The sequence below is a fragment of the Lontra canadensis genome, unplaced genomic scaffold, assembly GCF_010015895.1.
Source record: "Lontra canadensis isolate GAN:19392208 unplaced genomic scaffold, GSC_riverotter_1.0 scaffold7, whole genome shotgun sequence".
NCBI classification, from domain to species: Eukaryota; Metazoa; Chordata; class Mammalia; order Carnivora; family Mustelidae; genus Lontra; species Lontra canadensis.
The window spans coordinates 21,891,412-21,908,765 of NW_022631001.1; the positions used below are offsets into that span (position 1 = coordinate 21,891,412).

Consider the following 17,354-nt stretch of genomic DNA (forward strand, 5'->3'; position numbering starts at 1 on the left):
CTTGATTAGATTTTAGTTCTTTTATTTCTCCAGAAAGGGCTTTTATATCTCCCGAGAGGGTTTCTCTAATATCTTCCATGCCTTTTTCGAGCCCGGCTAGAACCTTGAGAATCATCATTCTGAACTCTAGATCTGACATATTACCAATGTCTGTATTGATTAGGTCCCTAGCCTTTGGTACTGCCTCTTGTTCTTTTTTTTGTGGTGAATTTTTCTGCCTTGTCATTTTGTCCAGATAAGAATATATGAAGGAACAAGTGAAATACTAAAAGTGTGGCAACAACCCCAGGAAAATATGCTTTAGCCAAATCAGAAGAGAACCCAAATCGTGAGGTGGGGGGAAGGGGATATAAAGAGGTTCAGAAAGAAAAAAATAAAAAAAAAAAAAAGAAAAAAAGAAAAAAAAAAGAAAACCAATAATGAAAAAATATAAAAAGGAAAAAATAAATATATATATATTAGATAAACTAGTTAAAAAACGTTAAAAAAGAAAAGGGTAACAGTTAAAAAAATTTAGCAGAAGAAGAGAAAAAAAAACTGAAAAAGAAAAAAAAATTAAATTAACTGCAAGGCTAAAGAATCATGGGGAGAAAGCCATGAGTTCCATGTTTTGCTTTCTCCTCCTCTGGAATTCCGCTGCTCTCCTTGGTATTGAAACTGCACTCCTTGGTAGGTGAACTTGGTCCTGGCTGGGTTTCTTGTTGATCTTCTGGGGGAGGGGCCTGTTATAGTGATTCTCAAGTGTCTTTGCCCCAGGCGGAGTTGCACCGCCCTTACCAGGGGCCGGGCTGAATAATCCGCTCGGGTTTGCTTTTGGGAGCTTTTGTTCCCTGAGCGCCCTCCGTAGAGTTCTGGAGGACGGGAAGGAAGATGGCGGCCTCCCAATCTCTGGCCCGGAGGAGCTGAGAGTCTGGGGCCCCACTCCTCAGTGCGCCCTCAGAGAACAGCGCCCAATTGCTCCCGTCACCCTGGCCTCCATCCGCGCTCCGAGCTGACCGAGCCTGAGACCGGTTCAAGGTAAACCCGAGCTTAGAGCTCACTCCTCGGCTCTGTCTCTGTAGCCGGCTTCCCTGTTCTAATACCTGTAAGCTCTGCGACACTCAGACACCCCCGATCCTTCTGTGACCCTGCGGGACCTGAGGCCACACTGACCCCGCGTGCACTTCACCCCAGTTTATCCTCTGGAGCGATGTCCCTCAGCGGAACAGACTTTTAAAAGTCCTGATTTTGTGCTCCGTTGCTCCGCCGCTTGCCGGGAGCCAGCCCCTCCCCCCGCGGTCTATCTTCCCGTCGCTTTGGATTCACTTCTCCACCAGTCCTACCTTTCAGAAAGTGGTTGATTTTCTGTTTCTAGAATTGCTGTTCTTCTTCTCTTCGATCTCCCGTTGGATTTGTAGGTGTTTGCAATCTTCAGATAAGCTATCTAGCTGATCTCCCGCTACCTGAAGTAGTCTCAGCCTGCTACTTCTCCGCCATCTTGACTCCTCCCTCAGTACTTCCTAAAATGAGTTTCTTGAAGAAAGCATATAGTTGGGTCATATGTGTTTATTTATTCTGCCAGTGTTGGTTGTAGAGATTAATCCATTTACATTTAAAATAATTACTGAGAAGGAGGAACTTACATCATTTTGTTACTTTTGTCATTTCTGTAAATATTTATTATTTTGTTCCTGTCATCTCTTACTGTTATTTCTATGTGCCTTTTTAACTTTTGTGTCCCTATTTCCTGTAATACTATTTTATGTATGTGTGTTTAGTTGATTTTTTTGGTAGTGAAATGTTTAAATCTTTTTCTTATTTCTTTTTGTATGTATTCTATACCTCTTTTCTTTGTGGTTACCATGGGAATTATATTTAACATCCTAAAGTTATAACACTCTGATTTGAATTTATACCAACTCAATTTCAATAACATACCAAAACTCTGCTCCTTTACAGCTTCATTCTTACCTCTTCTGGTTGTTGATAGCAGAAAATTACATCTTTATATATGGTGTTCTCCAGAACATAAGTTAGTAATTCTTTTAAATGCATTAATCTCTTAATTTGAGATTCATAGGAAATTGAGTTTCATAGGAAACTATGTGTGGAGTTAAAAACCAAAATGGCAGGGATACTATCTTTTAGACTAATTGTTTCACCTTTAGATGCATTGTTATAATAATACTAGGCTTTACATTTGCCCATATATTTACTTTTATTGAGATCTTTCTCCATACAGCTTTAAATTACTGTCTAGTACCCCATCCTTTCACCTTGCAGGACTCCTTTGAGCTTTTCTTGCAGGGTAGGTCTAGTGGCCACAAACTCCCTCAGATTATCTGGGAATGCCTTAATTTACCCCCTCATTTTTCAAGGACAGGTTTTTTTTGTTTTGTTTTGTTTTGTTTTTTGCAATAAGAGTCTGGTTTATATTTTGTTTGTTTGTTTGTTTTCTTTTAACACTTGGAATATGTAGACCTGTTGCTTTCTGGCCTCCAGAGTTCCTGATGAGAAATCTGGGGATAACTTCATTGAGGATTCCTTGTCTGTGACAAGGTGCTTTTTCCTTGGTGCTTTCAAGATTCTTTCTTTGTCTTTGTCTTTTGAAAGTTTGGTGAGTGTCTTTTGAAATGTGAGTTTCTTTGAGTTTGTCTTACTTGGAGTTCTTTAAATATTATAAAAACTAGTCCTTTGTTGGAACTGTGGTTTGCAAATATTTTGTCACAGTGTATGGCTAGTGTGCAGGGTCTGTAGGATCCTCTTAACAGGGTCTTCCAGAGAGCAAAAGTTTTTTAATTTTGATGAGGACTAGCATATCAGTTTTCCCTTTTATGGGTCATGTTTTTAGTTCAAGTCTAAGAGCTCTTAGTCTAACCCTCAGAACTCAAAGATTTTCTTTTATAGTTTTTTTTCCTTGAAAGTAGTTTTATATATTTTATATAGTTTTATATATTTAAGCTTGTAATCTATCTTGAATTAATTTTTATATAAAGTATATGGTATATCTCGAGGTTTTTTGTTTTTTGGGGAGTTTTTTTGCCTATGCCTATCCAGTTTCTCTGCTACCATTTGTTGGAGAAACTGTCCTTATTCCATTGAATTCCTTCTTCTTCACCTTTGTAAAAAAAATCATTTGGGCATATTTGTGTGGGTTTGTTTCTGGGTTTGAAATTATGTTCTATTGGTCTGTGTGCTTATCCCTTCTCTAAAACTACACTGTCTTGATTACTGTAGCTATATATAAGCCTTAAAATTAGGTACACTCCATCTCACTTCTTCTTCTTTGTTTTATTTTGGGGTTCTGTCTTTCCATATAATTTTATTTTATTTTTAAAGATTTCATTTGTTTATTTGAGAGAGAGGGAGAGAGCAAGTGAAAGAGAGCCAGATACGGAACTTGATCCCAGGACCCAGGGGTCATGACCTGAGCCAAAGGCAGGCGCTTAACTGAGCCACCCAGGTGCCCCTCCGTATAATTTTAGGATCAGTTGACCTAGTTGTACAAAACACCTTGGGATTGTGATAGGAATTGCATTAAGCCTGCAGATCAATTTGAGAAATAACATCTTTACAGCACTGAGTCTTCTAGTCTATGAACACATGTCTGTTTTTTTAAATATTCTTTCATTACTTTGATCAGCACTTTGTAGTTTTCAGCATATGGATCCTATTCTTCTTTTGTTGAGTTTATACCACAGTATTATATTTTCTTTGTGAATTGTTAATGATGTTGTGTTTTTGATATTTTAGTTTGCATGTATTCATTATTAATATGTAAATGTGATTGATTTTTATGTATTGGTTTAAAAGTTTAAAAAGTAGCTTTTTATTACTATTTCCTTTTTCTGTTTTTTTTATTTATCTGTAGGTGATTTGTAGAATTGTCTTAGAGACCATTCTAACATACTGGATAACTAATTGTAAACACTCATGCAAAGGCAGTATTGTTATTTATAGTTTATACTTTGAACCTGAAAATTTACCAGGTTAGTATATGGCAAAGGTGAGATTCAAACCCAAGCTTATACAGAGCTATATACTATCTCAGGTTAAAAAAAAATTTTTTTTTGCTTGCTCCTTGCTCAGCAGGGGGCCTGCTTACCCCCCCCCCCCCCCGGCCTGCCTCTTTGCCTACTTGTGATCTCTCTCTCTCTCTCTGTCAAATAAATAAATCTTTAAAAAAAAATGTTTAAAGCATTTACATGATATATTTTGTAAGAAATTTGATTCCTAAAAGTGATATCTAGACTAGACTTGCTAGGTATTTCAATACTTATTTTTCTTTTCTCTATAGGGAATGTACAAGTATCTGCTAACATTTTGTGCATTGGGAAATGTTTGATTTCATTGTCTTTACTCAGTGCTTATAAAGATTTTTTTGTATTTGAAATTTAAATTTTCACCAGATTGGTATCCATTTATTCATTCTTTCATTTACCATTTATGAAGGTAGGTACTATGCTAGGTACTAGATATACAGAGATGAATTATACATTACTCTCTACTTTTAATTTGACTATAGCCAAGTAAAGAAGACTATCAGGAAAGCAGATAAATACAATAGAGGACGGTAAGTGCTCTGATGAAGGTATAGTTGCTACACAGTAGTGTGCTGGAGCTGGCTTATGGCAGCACACAGAAGTCAGTTATTAAATGGAAACTTTGCAAATCCGTTTTACTAGTGGTAGCTTAAAATTGGCTATGGTAGGAGTATTTATACCATGGAAATCGGCAAATGCTACAAATAGCGCTTTCTCTTTTTTTTCCTACTTTCTTTCTTTTCTCCCATCAGGACATTCAGTTTACTGACATACCATTTTGGTACAGGAGCAGAGGTATTAAGTCCAGTCCTTTACCTCATTGCAACACAAGCCCATTCTGCATTATCATAAGTTGTCACAGGACCAGCTGCTTCTAGTGATTTAAGCAGCAGCCTCTCACAAACATGGTGGCCGTTACCCTTTTAGATGAGGAAAGCGAGATTAAGTCTAAATTCCCTGTGGGTTCTGTTTTTATTCCAGAGATTATAAAGCAGCTAACATCAAAATCAACTTGTACCTTGTCAATGAACCTTGGCTCTACTCACTGGCCTGGTGCTCCAAGATTCACTCAGTGACCACAGACAACATTCACATCCTGAGTCAGCTAGATCAGCCTTACTTCCTCATGGTGAGCTGGCTATACAGGTTGTTCTTTCAAGCCTTGTACAGTAGGAGTCTAAGTCCCTTACCCTACCCCTATATTGTCCACTGTACAGGCCTCTTGGGAGCTACTTAATAGCAGAGACTTCTATGATGGTGGAGATGAGACATTCTCCCTTCTCTCACCCACATCCTTCTGTAGTTTGCAGAAAGAAATTAGTATTGTTATAATATTGTCGTTTATTGAATCTTCACAATGTGTTTTTCATGCATTATGTAATTTGACCCTCTGAGTTACTCATTTTTATTATTCCTATGAAGAAACTGAAGTTTGATGACGTTAACATTCTTAGACATAGTCACATGAGGCAAGATTCAGAATGAGGTTTGATTCCAGAGTTTTGTTACAGAAGCCTGCCTTTCTAGAGGCATGACAATGACAGTGGCATGGACTGTGGGGAGAAAACCAAGTATATCTGACTCAAAGTGAAAACTTTGTGTCCTGAACAAAATGGTTTTGAAAAGGAAAGCCCTGACCCTGATTCCCTTTCTCCTGGTCCTGACCCGAAACAAGGGCTAGTGAGGCCAGAGGTATGGAGAAGACAGCCTGAAATATTTATGCTTCTCATTTGGGCTTCTCTGCCTAAAGATTTACCTTTTAAAACAGCTTGGCTCCATCCCAGGAATCCAGTCTCAGGGTCATGAGATTTGAGCCCCATGTCAGGCTCCCAGCTCAGCGTGGAGTCTGGGTGAGATTCTCTCTGTCCCTCTGCCCCTCCCTCTGCTTCCATCTTTTCTTTCAAAATAAGTAAATAATATTAAAAAAAAAAAAAAAAAAGAAAAAGAAAAAAGATAGTGTCCAGCCTACCTTCCTTGATTGCTCCTCCTAGCCCTGATGCTGCTTATTGCCAGAAATGTAAGGACCTGAACACGTGAGTCATAATCACAGCTAAAATCTTATCATTTATTATCTGTGGACGCACCCCTGGATAACCAGTTAACTGCTACAGAGCTCTTTTTTTTTTTTTAAGATGTTTATTTACTTATTTGACACAGAAAAAGAGAGAGAGAACACACAAGCAGAGGGAATGGGATAGGGAGAAGCAGACTCCCTGATGAGCAGGGAGCCCAACACAGGGCTCCATCCCAGGAATCCAGAGCCAAAGGTAAAGGCTTAACCAACGTAGCCACCCAGGCGCCCCTACTACAGAGCTCTTATCTGTGTAGAGTATCTTGACTGAGCCAGACACAACAGTATACAACAGAAAATAACTTTTTTTCATTGACTGTTTAAACTTCTCTCTGAGCTAGACTTTCCCTGCTCCTGAATGAAATCTTACTCAGGTCCTGTAAATTTTCTAGTCATTTTTAGATAACTTGAAGATTTCACTTCCAGTCACCAAAAAGTCTCACCTCAGAGTGGAAGTGTCTAGTTGAAAATATTCCAAGCTGTTTTAAAAGGTAAATCTTTAGGCAGAGAAGCCCAAATGAGAAGCATAAATATTTCAGGCTGTCTTCTCCATACCTCTGGCCTCACTAGCCCTTGTTTCGGGTCAGGACCAGGAGAAAGGGAATCAGGGTCAGGGCACAATCTCATAGAGCCAAGCCCTGTGGTGGCAGTGTAAAATTACAACACCTTTTTTCTCGCTGGCTTGGGCAACTTTGTGGAGACAACCCTGAAGAAAACCTTCATCGCAGGTCTCTTGGCTAAGTGAAGCCTTTCTACTTCTCTGTCCTCATGTAATTTTCCTTCATATGTGTACTATATATTTTTCTAAGATTTTGTTTTTTAAAATTGATCACAAAGTAAGCCTGTTCATTATATGAAATTCAGTCATTATAAAAATAAATAAACCGGAAAACAACACCCCCCCCCATAATCCTATCCCCCTAAGTCAGTAATGTCTCACAGTTGTGCCTTTGGATATATTAAATGAAGCTTTATTAAATAAAGCTTTTTATTTTAATACTTAAATTCATACTGTTTGAAATAATTCATGTGATTCAAAATTTTAAAAGTATAGAAGGATATAAAGTTAAAAAATATTTTCTTCTATACCTGGCTGTGGCTTTTCTATAGGACCTAGGGTCACCTTTTTCAGGAAGGTGAGACCAGTAAGTGTCCTCAGGGCTTTCTCAAGCAGCTCACGTTTTGGAGTTAGAATATGCAGATTTAAGTCTTGGCTCTACCCCTTACTGTGTGAACTTGGAAATGTTAGTTAGCTTGTCCATGCCTCTGTTTATTATTAAATTATGAATAATGATAGTACAACAGAAGTACTTGTATCTCTCACAGTTTAATCTGATCATTGGTCTGTTAATTGAAAAAGTTAAAGTGGGGAATCATAGATAGATACGTGTGTGTGTGTGTGTGTGTGTGTGTGTGTGTGTGTGTGTTTACAATCTGTCGGCTTTTAGTACTTAACCCATCTGAAATGTAGGGCCTTAAAACAACAAATATTTCTTTGTCATATTCTTTGTGATGGCTACATGGTCCTGTGGTCAGAGCCAGCTTGGTGTAGGGTGGGTGCATCCATATGTCTAGGTTCTTACCTGGATTGCCTGGGGTCTGTGTGATCACTCACCATCAAGGAGGCCAGCTTGAGCACGTTCACTTGGTGGCAATGGGTTCCCAGCGAGGAAGAGAGGTAAAGCCCCAATGCAGTACAGTTTTCAAGGTTTCCCAGGTGTGATTTTTTGTTAATGTTCCATTGGCCAAAGCAAATTACATGGCCAAGTCCGGATTCAAGGTAGGGTAGGAGAGAAAGACTTCATGCATTGATGGGGAGGAACAACAAAGTCACACCTGTATACAGGCCTGCATTTTGGGAGGAATACTGTCATTTTTATAAACAATCTATCACATAAATACCTCACACATTTTAATTTAAAATATTCATTTACTTTATAGCATAAAGTCAGGGTCTTTGAGGGTACTTAAGCTGGTGGAATTCTATAGTCATTTGTTTATTTCAACACCCAAATGAACCAGCTATGATTTCTAAGTTTTGTTTCTTTCAAGCAGAATAAGAACATAAAGTCATTGAAAGAAACAATCAGAATGAGGGATTCACTGAGATTTTCATAATCCTCTTATCCCCAGTCTCTTACAGTGTCTCACTCACACCTCATTCAGTTGTAGTTTATTTTTTAATCTCTTCTGTCTTTGCTGGGTTTTCCAAAGCATTGGCTTAGTTTTCTGGAAAATGATGTACCTCTTTTTCACTTAGATTTACAGATTTGAGTAACATTTAATTACACTGTACAGTTGTAACAAGTAGACTGTTCTAAGCCATTTCAGGGAGCAAGAATGATTGATTCTTAGTAAATGGACAGCTCACCTGCTGGGAATTCCTGGAGCAGGTCAGGCTATCAGTCACTCTTTCCCAGAGGGGAGGGATTAAGAGTTTAGGGGCACCTGGGTGGCTCACTCAGTTAAGCATCTGCCTTTTACTCAGGTCATGATCTCAGGGTCCTGGGATTGAGTCCCACATTGGGCTCCCTGCCCAGTGGGGAGTCTGCTTCTCTCTGCCTCTCCACTCTCTCTCTCTCAAGTAAATAAATTAATTTTTAAAAAGAGCCCGAGTTTAATGGATGTTGGCTAAGAACTTCTATTGTACCTGCTTAGTGGGGCTCTTGTGAGGATGGGATGTAAAAACACCCTTTAAGCCCTTAGAATGCTTCCTTAGCTCTTGTGGATGCTCATTAATTGTTGTCGTTGTTGTTAATTGTTAGTTGTTGTCATTATGACCATTAGTGTTATTATGACTCTTAGTGTTATTATTCAGCTCATGGAAAGACCTTGGGATAGGCTGAGGAGAGGCTCAAGAAAAAGCAAAAAGTGCCAGGCCCGGGGGCGTTAGATAACAGTGGAGGTGGAAAGGGAGGATCAAATCAGTTAATTATAAAGCTCATAGAAGAGGACCCAGGAGATGAAGTTCTGGGAGATTCAGGCAAAGGAACATGGAGAAGGGGGCATGTTAGCTAAGGGAGAGTTATAATTTCAGCATACTTATTTGAAGCATGATGTTTTAGAACAAAAATTCCTAGATGCTGGTTCACAGACTAGTTGCTTCAGCATCACCTGGGAAGCTTGTTCAAAATGCAGAAATTCTAATTCATATGGTATGTAGTGGACCTGTGACCCTGTATTACTAAAAGCTGCCCAGGTAGATATGGATGTGCAGACAGGTTGGGGAAGCCATACTATGAAAGCATAGAGCAGTGGAACTCAAGAAACTTGGGCTGTAGTCCTGGGTCCAGAATAGACTTGCTATGTTGCTCTGGGACTCCTCTGTATTTGAGTGTTAAGGGAGATGAAGGATACGAATTGTTTGTCCCTTCTAGAGTTCCCTGCACTTATAAAGGGTGATTGTTAGGTTATGAGTAGGTACTCTCTATTCGAGACCACCACATCAGAGTTCTTCCACCTGCTCTGCCCTCCCCCCAGCCCTGGCAGCAGAGCAAAGGGACTTGACCCTTTTGATCTAAAATCCCTTCCAATTGTTTTTTTAAAACTGTTTTGTTTTCTATTTTGCAGACACCAGGTTACTATATGTTTATGTGGCTTCTCATGGATAGTGTTTCTGCGGTTCTCATTGTTACCGTATTTTATTTTCATTGGTAAGCCTATATTTGCAATTTTAAATGAAATTTTCCCAAGATAAAAGTGTAATTGGTTCTTATGGAAAGTTCAGAAAAAACACTTAGATTCTTCCTGTAATCCCACAGGGCAAGCTCTCAGGAAGACAGTTTATAATCTGAATCTCTCATTACTTCTTGTGCTGTCTGTACCTCCTCACAAGCTTTGTACCTCAACACAGGACAATATTCTAAGGATAAGGACTCTCAGTAAGGCCTGGTCAAATGCTATTACTACAGATTCATTGTAGACCAGTTGGAAAAGGCCAAAGGTTAGAGGTTGTGCAGAACAAGTGCCTTATCTTCCCACCTTCTGTGAAACAAAGCAAGTTCACAAACTGGGAAGCCTGGGTTTTAGTCCTGGCTTTGTCCCTTAGTTACTGGGTGGCCCTGGAAAATCACTGTCTCTTTCTAGGCTATAGTCTTATTATCTGTCCAAGAAGATGACATTTGAGAATCCTGCAAGGCAAATGTTACAGTATTGCAAGATTCAGGGTGGCAAAGGGAACATCCAGGGAGAAGAATTTTAGCTAGAGGAGACGATTGTTTTTCAGACCTCCTCACATGCATCATTTCATCATTCGTGGGTTATCCTTTAAAGAGGAAAGTATAAACCCTGTACTTAGATGAGAATTTGACCACATTATGTTTCTTTTCTGACCACTGCCTTAGATTATTGTCTTTTTTGGAAGAGGTCTCTGAGACTCATGAATAGTCTCTTTCCTTCCAGGTGGAGAGAGCACAAAAAAGAAATGATTGATAATGCCAGCATTCACACAGGTAAATTCAGGTCTGCCCTACTCCTATCTCTTCATCCCTACCCACTGCTTCCAGGATATGGAGCCCGCTTTTCATTTCTCTGAGAAGAGCTGAGAGAGTCTGGGCAAAGTGGGAGGTGGGGACCAGTGGGAAGCTGGGAATTGTAGGTTGGAGGACTTGACATCAGGCTTCACTTTGGACTTTATCCTTTGGCAGTAAGTCTCCTTGGAAGATTTTTGAGCATAGGTATTTGTTCACTTGTAAATATCTTAATTCATCACACAGTTGGTTATTGAGTACCCCCTTGGTGCTAGGCACTCTAAGAAGGGCTAAAGATTACACAAAAGCTGTCATGGAGGGTGGCCCAAAGAGAGAGGGGCTGGCCCCCAACGAACAATGAGGAAGCAGGCAAAAGTTGATAGCTGACACCATTGGGGCAGGCACCAAGCTCCAACTATCAAAGTAGTTGTCATGCCCATTAGAGCTTTATGGGCTTCACCTATAGGTGATGTATGTTGGAGAGTGGAGGGAGAAAACTGCAGAGATCCTAAAATACTGGACTAGAGTCCATGCTCTGCACAGAAGCAATCAAGGGATAGCAAATGAGCTTCAAACAAGAGAGCAATGTGCTTAGATTTTTGTGTGAAGGGATGGAATAACAGAATACCTGTTATTTAGCAGAGTAACTCAGGGGCTAAGGAAGTAAGATAGGCCCAGCGAGGGGAAGGAAAGCTAGATTTTGTTTTTCAGGAGGTTGCGGGGATAATCACACAGTCAGTGAGTGGTTGGGAAGCTAGTGCATTGTCAAAGGAAAATGAATTAGGAGAGAAAGGACTGGGCAATATATGATAGATATCTTCCACAGCTCCTGGAGGCTTAGGTAAGGTTGGTGCAGTCATTAATCTATGATAATTAAATTAAATTAAATTAATCATGAATTAATTTAATTTCTTATGGGTAGTGGTAAAGATCCTGAAATGCCATGCACCAGCTGGCAGAGGGTTGAACTGATGAAATGCTTAGAGTTGCAGGAATGGATCCATAGCGACCATGAAAAAATAAGTTCAGAAAGGTGAATAAATTAAATGGAGAGCAATAGTCTTGCATATTGTGAAGCTGAAGTTTCAGACTAAGGTCATCCAAATCTCTTAGGAGCCAAAAGATCTCAAGTAACTCTGAGTTACATGGATTTTTAAGATCATTCTACTGGCTGTTAAGAAGTCTGAAGGCTTTAGCCTAGCTATCTTGTGATTTTCAGTAGTTGTATTAGTAAAGCAGGGCTTCTCTGAGTACAAGAAATTGTATGGCTTAAACAACAGAAATTTATATTCTTATTTCTCTAGGCTAGAAGTCCAAGATCAGTGTGTCAGCATGTTTGGTTTTTCTGAGGCCTTTCTTGGCTTGCACGTGGCCATCTTCTTCCTGTTTGCTCGTACAGCCTTTCCTCCGTGCACTCACACACCAAGTGCCTCTCAGTGTGTTCAGATTTTCTTTTCTCCAACAGATTGTTTTAGGCTTCATTTCAAGCACTTCTTCAAAGGCCTTATTTCCAACCATAGTCAGATTTTGAAGTATTGGGGATTGAGGCTTCAACATGTGAACTTGGGTGGGGCCCAAAATTCAGATTGTAACAGTAATAGAGCCAAGAAATGGAAACAAATAAATAAACAAAACATAGAAATGGTGACAAAAGTATAGATGGGAGAGAAAGCTTTGGAGGAACAAGGAAGACTGAAGCTAAAACCACATCCCAGGTCCCTTGAGGCTGAAGAGAATAGCGCCTCAGACACTAAGCAAGCACAGTGTCCCATCTTGCACCATGACAGCCTCTAGGACAGACACGTACTGCTGCAGCTGCTGCCACCATGAGGCATTTGTCAGCTTTCTAGCTTTAGGGTGTATTTCTCAGCACACTAATGAAGTCAGTCCTTTGTCTTCTGCCTTATATAGTTTCTTAGGAAAAGTCTTGAACAAAAAAAGTCCCCCATTTTATCTTTGTTCTTCTGCTTGTAATATGTCATTTTTCTCTAGCTGCTTTTAAGATTGCTCCTTTTATTACTGATTTTTAATAGTTTGATTATGGTTTACCTTGGGTGTGTGTGTGTGTGTGTGTGTGTGTGTGTGTATGCGTTTGTGTGTATATGTGTGTATCTATCCTGCTTGGGGTTTGCTCAACTCTTAGTATAATTTTCATCAGATTGGATCAATTTTCAGTCTTTATTTTTTCATGCTCCTATTTTCTTCTGGGATTCCACTTATATAGACGCTAGAAAGTTTGATACTATCCCATAGGTTGCTGAGGCTCTGTTCATTATTATTTTTAGCCTATTTAATTTCTATGCTTTATCTTGAGTAGATTCTATTTCTGTATGTATTACTTTCTTACTGCTGTGTAACAAATTATTGTAAACCTCGCAGCTTAAAATAATACAGATTTATCATCTCGCAGGTTCTTTGGGTCATGGTTTCAGGTATGGATTAGCCAGGTCCTCTACTTAAGAGTCTCACCAGGCTGGGGTGCCTGGGTAGCTCAGTCTGTGGAGTGTCAGACTCTCGGTTTCAGTTTGGGTTGTGATCTCGGAGTTGTGGGATCAAACCCCACACATTCAGTGTGGAGTCTTCTTGGGATTCTCTCACTTGCCGTCCCCCACAACACTCTCTCTCTCTCTTAAACATATTCTCCCAAATAAATAAATAAATAAATAAAATCTTAAAAAAAAAAAAAGGAATCTCACCGATCTCATCTGAGACTATGTCTTCCTCTAAGATCACTAGTTGTTAGAAGAATTTGGTTCCTTACAATTGTAGGACTGAAGTTTTTTTCTGTTTTCTTGATCACTATTGGTGGGGTTTTTCTCTGAGCTCCTAAAGTCTACCTTCAGGTACCAGCCATATGGCCCTCTTACAAGACAGTCTACTTCTTCAAAACCAGCAGGATATCTTATAGCAGATAGATTCAGGGAAAAAAGATGAAAAGAAGCTAAATAACAGACAAAACAAACAGAAAACAAGTTGAAGCATGATAGTCATAAATCCAGCCACTTTATTAATCAAATATAAATGGACCAAATGCTCAAAAGTAGAGGTTGTTGGACCAGATAGAAAAAAGCTGGACCCAACCATACATTGTCTACAAAAGAAATACTTAAAGACAACAAAAGGTTAAAAGTGAAAGGTTGGAAAAATGATATGCTATGCAAACAATAAGCATAAGAAATAATATCTGAGCAAATACACTTCAAAACATGGAGCATTACTGGAAACAAAGATTTCATGATGATGAAAATGTCAGTATATCAAGAATATATAATAATTAGAACTCTTGAAACTTAACACAAGGGTGAAACAAAAACTGAGGGAGGCCAAACTTAGGTATGTTAACATTCCTCTCTCAGTGCCTGCAAGAACAACAAAGCACAAAAAATAAAATCAGAAAAGATCTAGAAATCTGAACAACACCTGATGCCACCTTGACCTAATTGACATAAAACATCACATACAACAACTGCAGAATATATAATATTTTCAAATGTACATGGCATATTCGCCAAAACAGACTACCAGACAAACCAAAAAACTAGTCTCAAATTAAATAGAAATGAACATTAGTAAAATATTTATATAAGTCTCTAAATGCTGAAATTAATTTATTTCTAAACATCCCATCCCATATCCTGATCAAGGGATAAATCACAAGAAAAATTAGAAAATATTTTAAACTAAAGGATAATGCATCTACAACAATGAAATTTGTGGGATAAAGCTAAAGCAGGACATGGGAATTTGTAACTTTAAATTTAGAAGGAAGAAAGGCTTAATACTGATGAAGTTTCTATCTCAAGAATCTAGAAAAAGACTAAAATTTCCCCCCAAGTAAATGGAAGGAAATAATAAAGATAGCAGGAATCAATAAAATGAGGACACTCAAAAAATAGAGAAAATGAGGGTCTAAATCTGGGTTCTCTGTTCTGTTCCATTGATCTATGTGTCTGTTTTTGTGTCAGTACCATACCGCCTTGATGGTCACAGCTTTGTAATATATGCAGTGATCCGAAGGGCCACCTGCACCCCAGCATTCATACCAATGTCCACAATAGCCAAACTGGAAAGAGCCGAGATGTCCACAGACAGATGAATGGATAAAGAAGATGTGATATATAATCACAACAGAATATTACTCAGCCATCAGAAATGATGAATACTTATCATTTACACTGATGTGGATGTACTGGAGGGTATTATGCTGAATAAAATAAATCAATCAGAGAAAGATAGTTATCATATGGTTTTACTCATATGTGGAATACAGGAAATAGCACAGAGGATCATAGAGGAAGGGAGGGAAAACTGAATGGGAAGTCTTCAGAGAGGAAGAGAAACCATGAGACTTTTAATCATAGGAAACAAATTGAGGGTTACTGAAGGGGAGATGGATGGGGGATTGGGGTAATTGGGTGATGGGCATTATGGAGGGCATGTGATGTGATGAGCACTGGGTGTTATATGCAACTGATAAATCATTGAACACTACATCTGAGACTAATGATGTACTATATGTTGGCTAATTGAATTTTTAAAAAAAATGAAAACAGTAAAAAATTGATTTTTTGAAAAGATTAATAAAGTTGATAAATTCTTAGCAAGATGAGAGAGGGAGGGAGGGGGAAGAGAGAGAGATAGCTCATATGATGAATGAAAGTGGATTACCTGTCCAGATCCTAGACATAAAAAGGAAAATTAGGAATATTTAATGCCATTAAAATGTATAACTTAAGTGAAATAGACACATTCCTTGAAATATGTAGCTTATCAGAACTGAGAGAAGAAATAGAAATTTATTTTTATGTGTTTTTATTTTTTATTTTAGGTTTTTAGTTTTTTTTATTAACATATATTATTAATTTCAGGGGTAAAGTTCTGTGAATCACTGGTCTTACACAATTCACAGCACCCACCATAGCATATACCCTCCCCGGTGTCCATCAACCAGCCGCCCCATCCAGACTCCCCCGCTTCCCTCCAGCAACCCTCAGTTTGTTTCCTGAAATTAAGAGTCTCTTATGGTTTGTCTTCCTCCCAATCCCATCTTGTTCCATTTTTTTTCCTTCCCTACTCCACAAACCCCCGACTCTGCCTCTCAAATTCCTCATATCAGGGAGAAAAAAATGTGTATTTTTAGGGTACTCAGTAGTGCGATTGCCAGATTGTAGGGTACCTCTATATTCAACTTTTTGAGGGACTTCCATGCTGTTTTCCAGAGTGGCTGCACCAGCTTGCATTCCCACCAACAGTGTAGGAGGGTTCCCCTTTCTCCACATCCTTTCCAACATCTGTCCTTTCCTAACTTGTTAATTTTAGCCTTTCTGACTGGTGTGAGGTGGTATCTTATTGTGGTTTTTGATTTGTATATCCTTGATGCCGAGTGATGTGGAGCATTTTCTCATGTGTCTGTTAGCCATCTGGATGTTTTCTTTGCAGAAATGTCTGTGCATGTCCTCTGCCCATTTCTTGATTGGATTATTTGTTCTTTGGAAGGTGAGTTTGATAAGTTCTTTATAGATTTTGGATACTAGCCCTTTATCTAATATGTTATTTGCTAATCTCTTCTCCCATTCTTTAGTTGTCTTTTGGTTTTGCTGGTGTTTCCTTTGCTGTGCAAAAGCTTTTTTTTTTTTTTTTTTAAAGATCTTATTTATTTATTTGACAGAGAGAGCTCACAAGTAGACAGAGAGGCAGGCAGAGAGAGAGGGGGGAAAGCAGGCTCCCTGCTGAGCAGAGAGCCCAATGTGGGGCTCAATCCCAGGACCCTGGGATCATGACCTGAGCCAAAAGCAGAGGCTTTAACCCACTGAACCACCTAGGCGCCGCTGTGCAAAAGCTTTTAATCTTGATGAAGTCCCAAGAGTTCATTTTTGGCCTTGCTTCCCTTGCCTTTGGCGATGTTTCTAGGAAGAAGTTGCCGTGGCTGAGGTCGAAGAGGTTGTTGCCTGTGATTTTGATGGATTCCTGTCTCGCATTGAAGTCTTTCATCCATTTTGAGTCTATTTTTGTGTGTGGTATAAAGAAATGGTCCAGTTTGATTTTTCTGCATGTGGCTATCCAATTTTCCCAACGCTGTTTGTTGAAGAGACTGTCTTTTTTCCATTGGATATTCTTTCCTGCTTTGTCGAAGATTAGTTGACCATAGAGTTGAGGGTCTATTTCTGGGCTCTCTATTCTGTTCCATTGATCTGTGTGTCTGTTTTTATGCCAGTACCATACTGTCTTGATGATTACAGCTTTGTAATAGAGCTTGAAGTCTGGAATTATGGTGCCACCAACTTTGGCTTTCTTTTTCAACATTCCTCTGGCTTTTTGGAGGTATTTTCAGGTTCGATATAAAGTTTAGGATTACTTGTTCCATTTCTTTGAAAAGAATGGATGGCATTTTGATAGAGATTGCATTAAATGTGTAGATTGCTTTAGGTAGCATACCCATTTTCACAATATTTGTTCTTCCAATCCATGAGCATGGAATGTTTTTCCATTTCTTTGTGTCATCCTCAATTTCTTTCATGAGTACTTTATAGTTTTCTGAGTATAGATTCTTTGCCTCTTTGGTTAGGATTTATTCCTAGGTATCTTATGGATTTGGGTGTAATTGTAAATGGCATTGACTCCTTAATTTCTCTTTTTTCTGTCTTGTTGTTGGTGTATAGAAATGCAGCTGATTTCTGTGCACTGATTTTATATCCTGATACTTTACTGAATTCCTGTACGAGTTCAAGCAGTTTTAGAGTGGAGTCTTTTGGGTTTTCCACATAAAGTATCATATCATCTGCAGAGTGAGAG

General features: G+C 38.9%; 1 protein-coding gene across 1 annotated transcript in view; it reads left to right on the forward strand.

Annotated features, from left to right (window-relative positions):
• Positions 1-17,354, forward strand: part of LOC116865263 (glycerophosphodiester phosphodiesterase domain-containing protein 4-like) — a 113,089-nt gene that overhangs the window by 87,041 nt on the left and 8,694 nt on the right. The window contains exons 10-14 of the mRNA XM_032853549.1: positions 5,004-5,151; positions 9,664-9,746; positions 10,495-10,554; positions 11,485-11,595; positions 11,867-11,955. Of these exons, the coding sequence (XP_032709440.1) occupies positions 5,004-5,151; positions 9,664-9,746; positions 10,495-10,554; positions 11,485-11,595; positions 11,867-11,955 (491 nt within the window). The remainder of the gene's footprint in view (positions 1-5,003; positions 5,152-9,663; positions 9,747-10,494; positions 10,555-11,484; positions 11,596-11,866; positions 11,956-17,354) is intronic.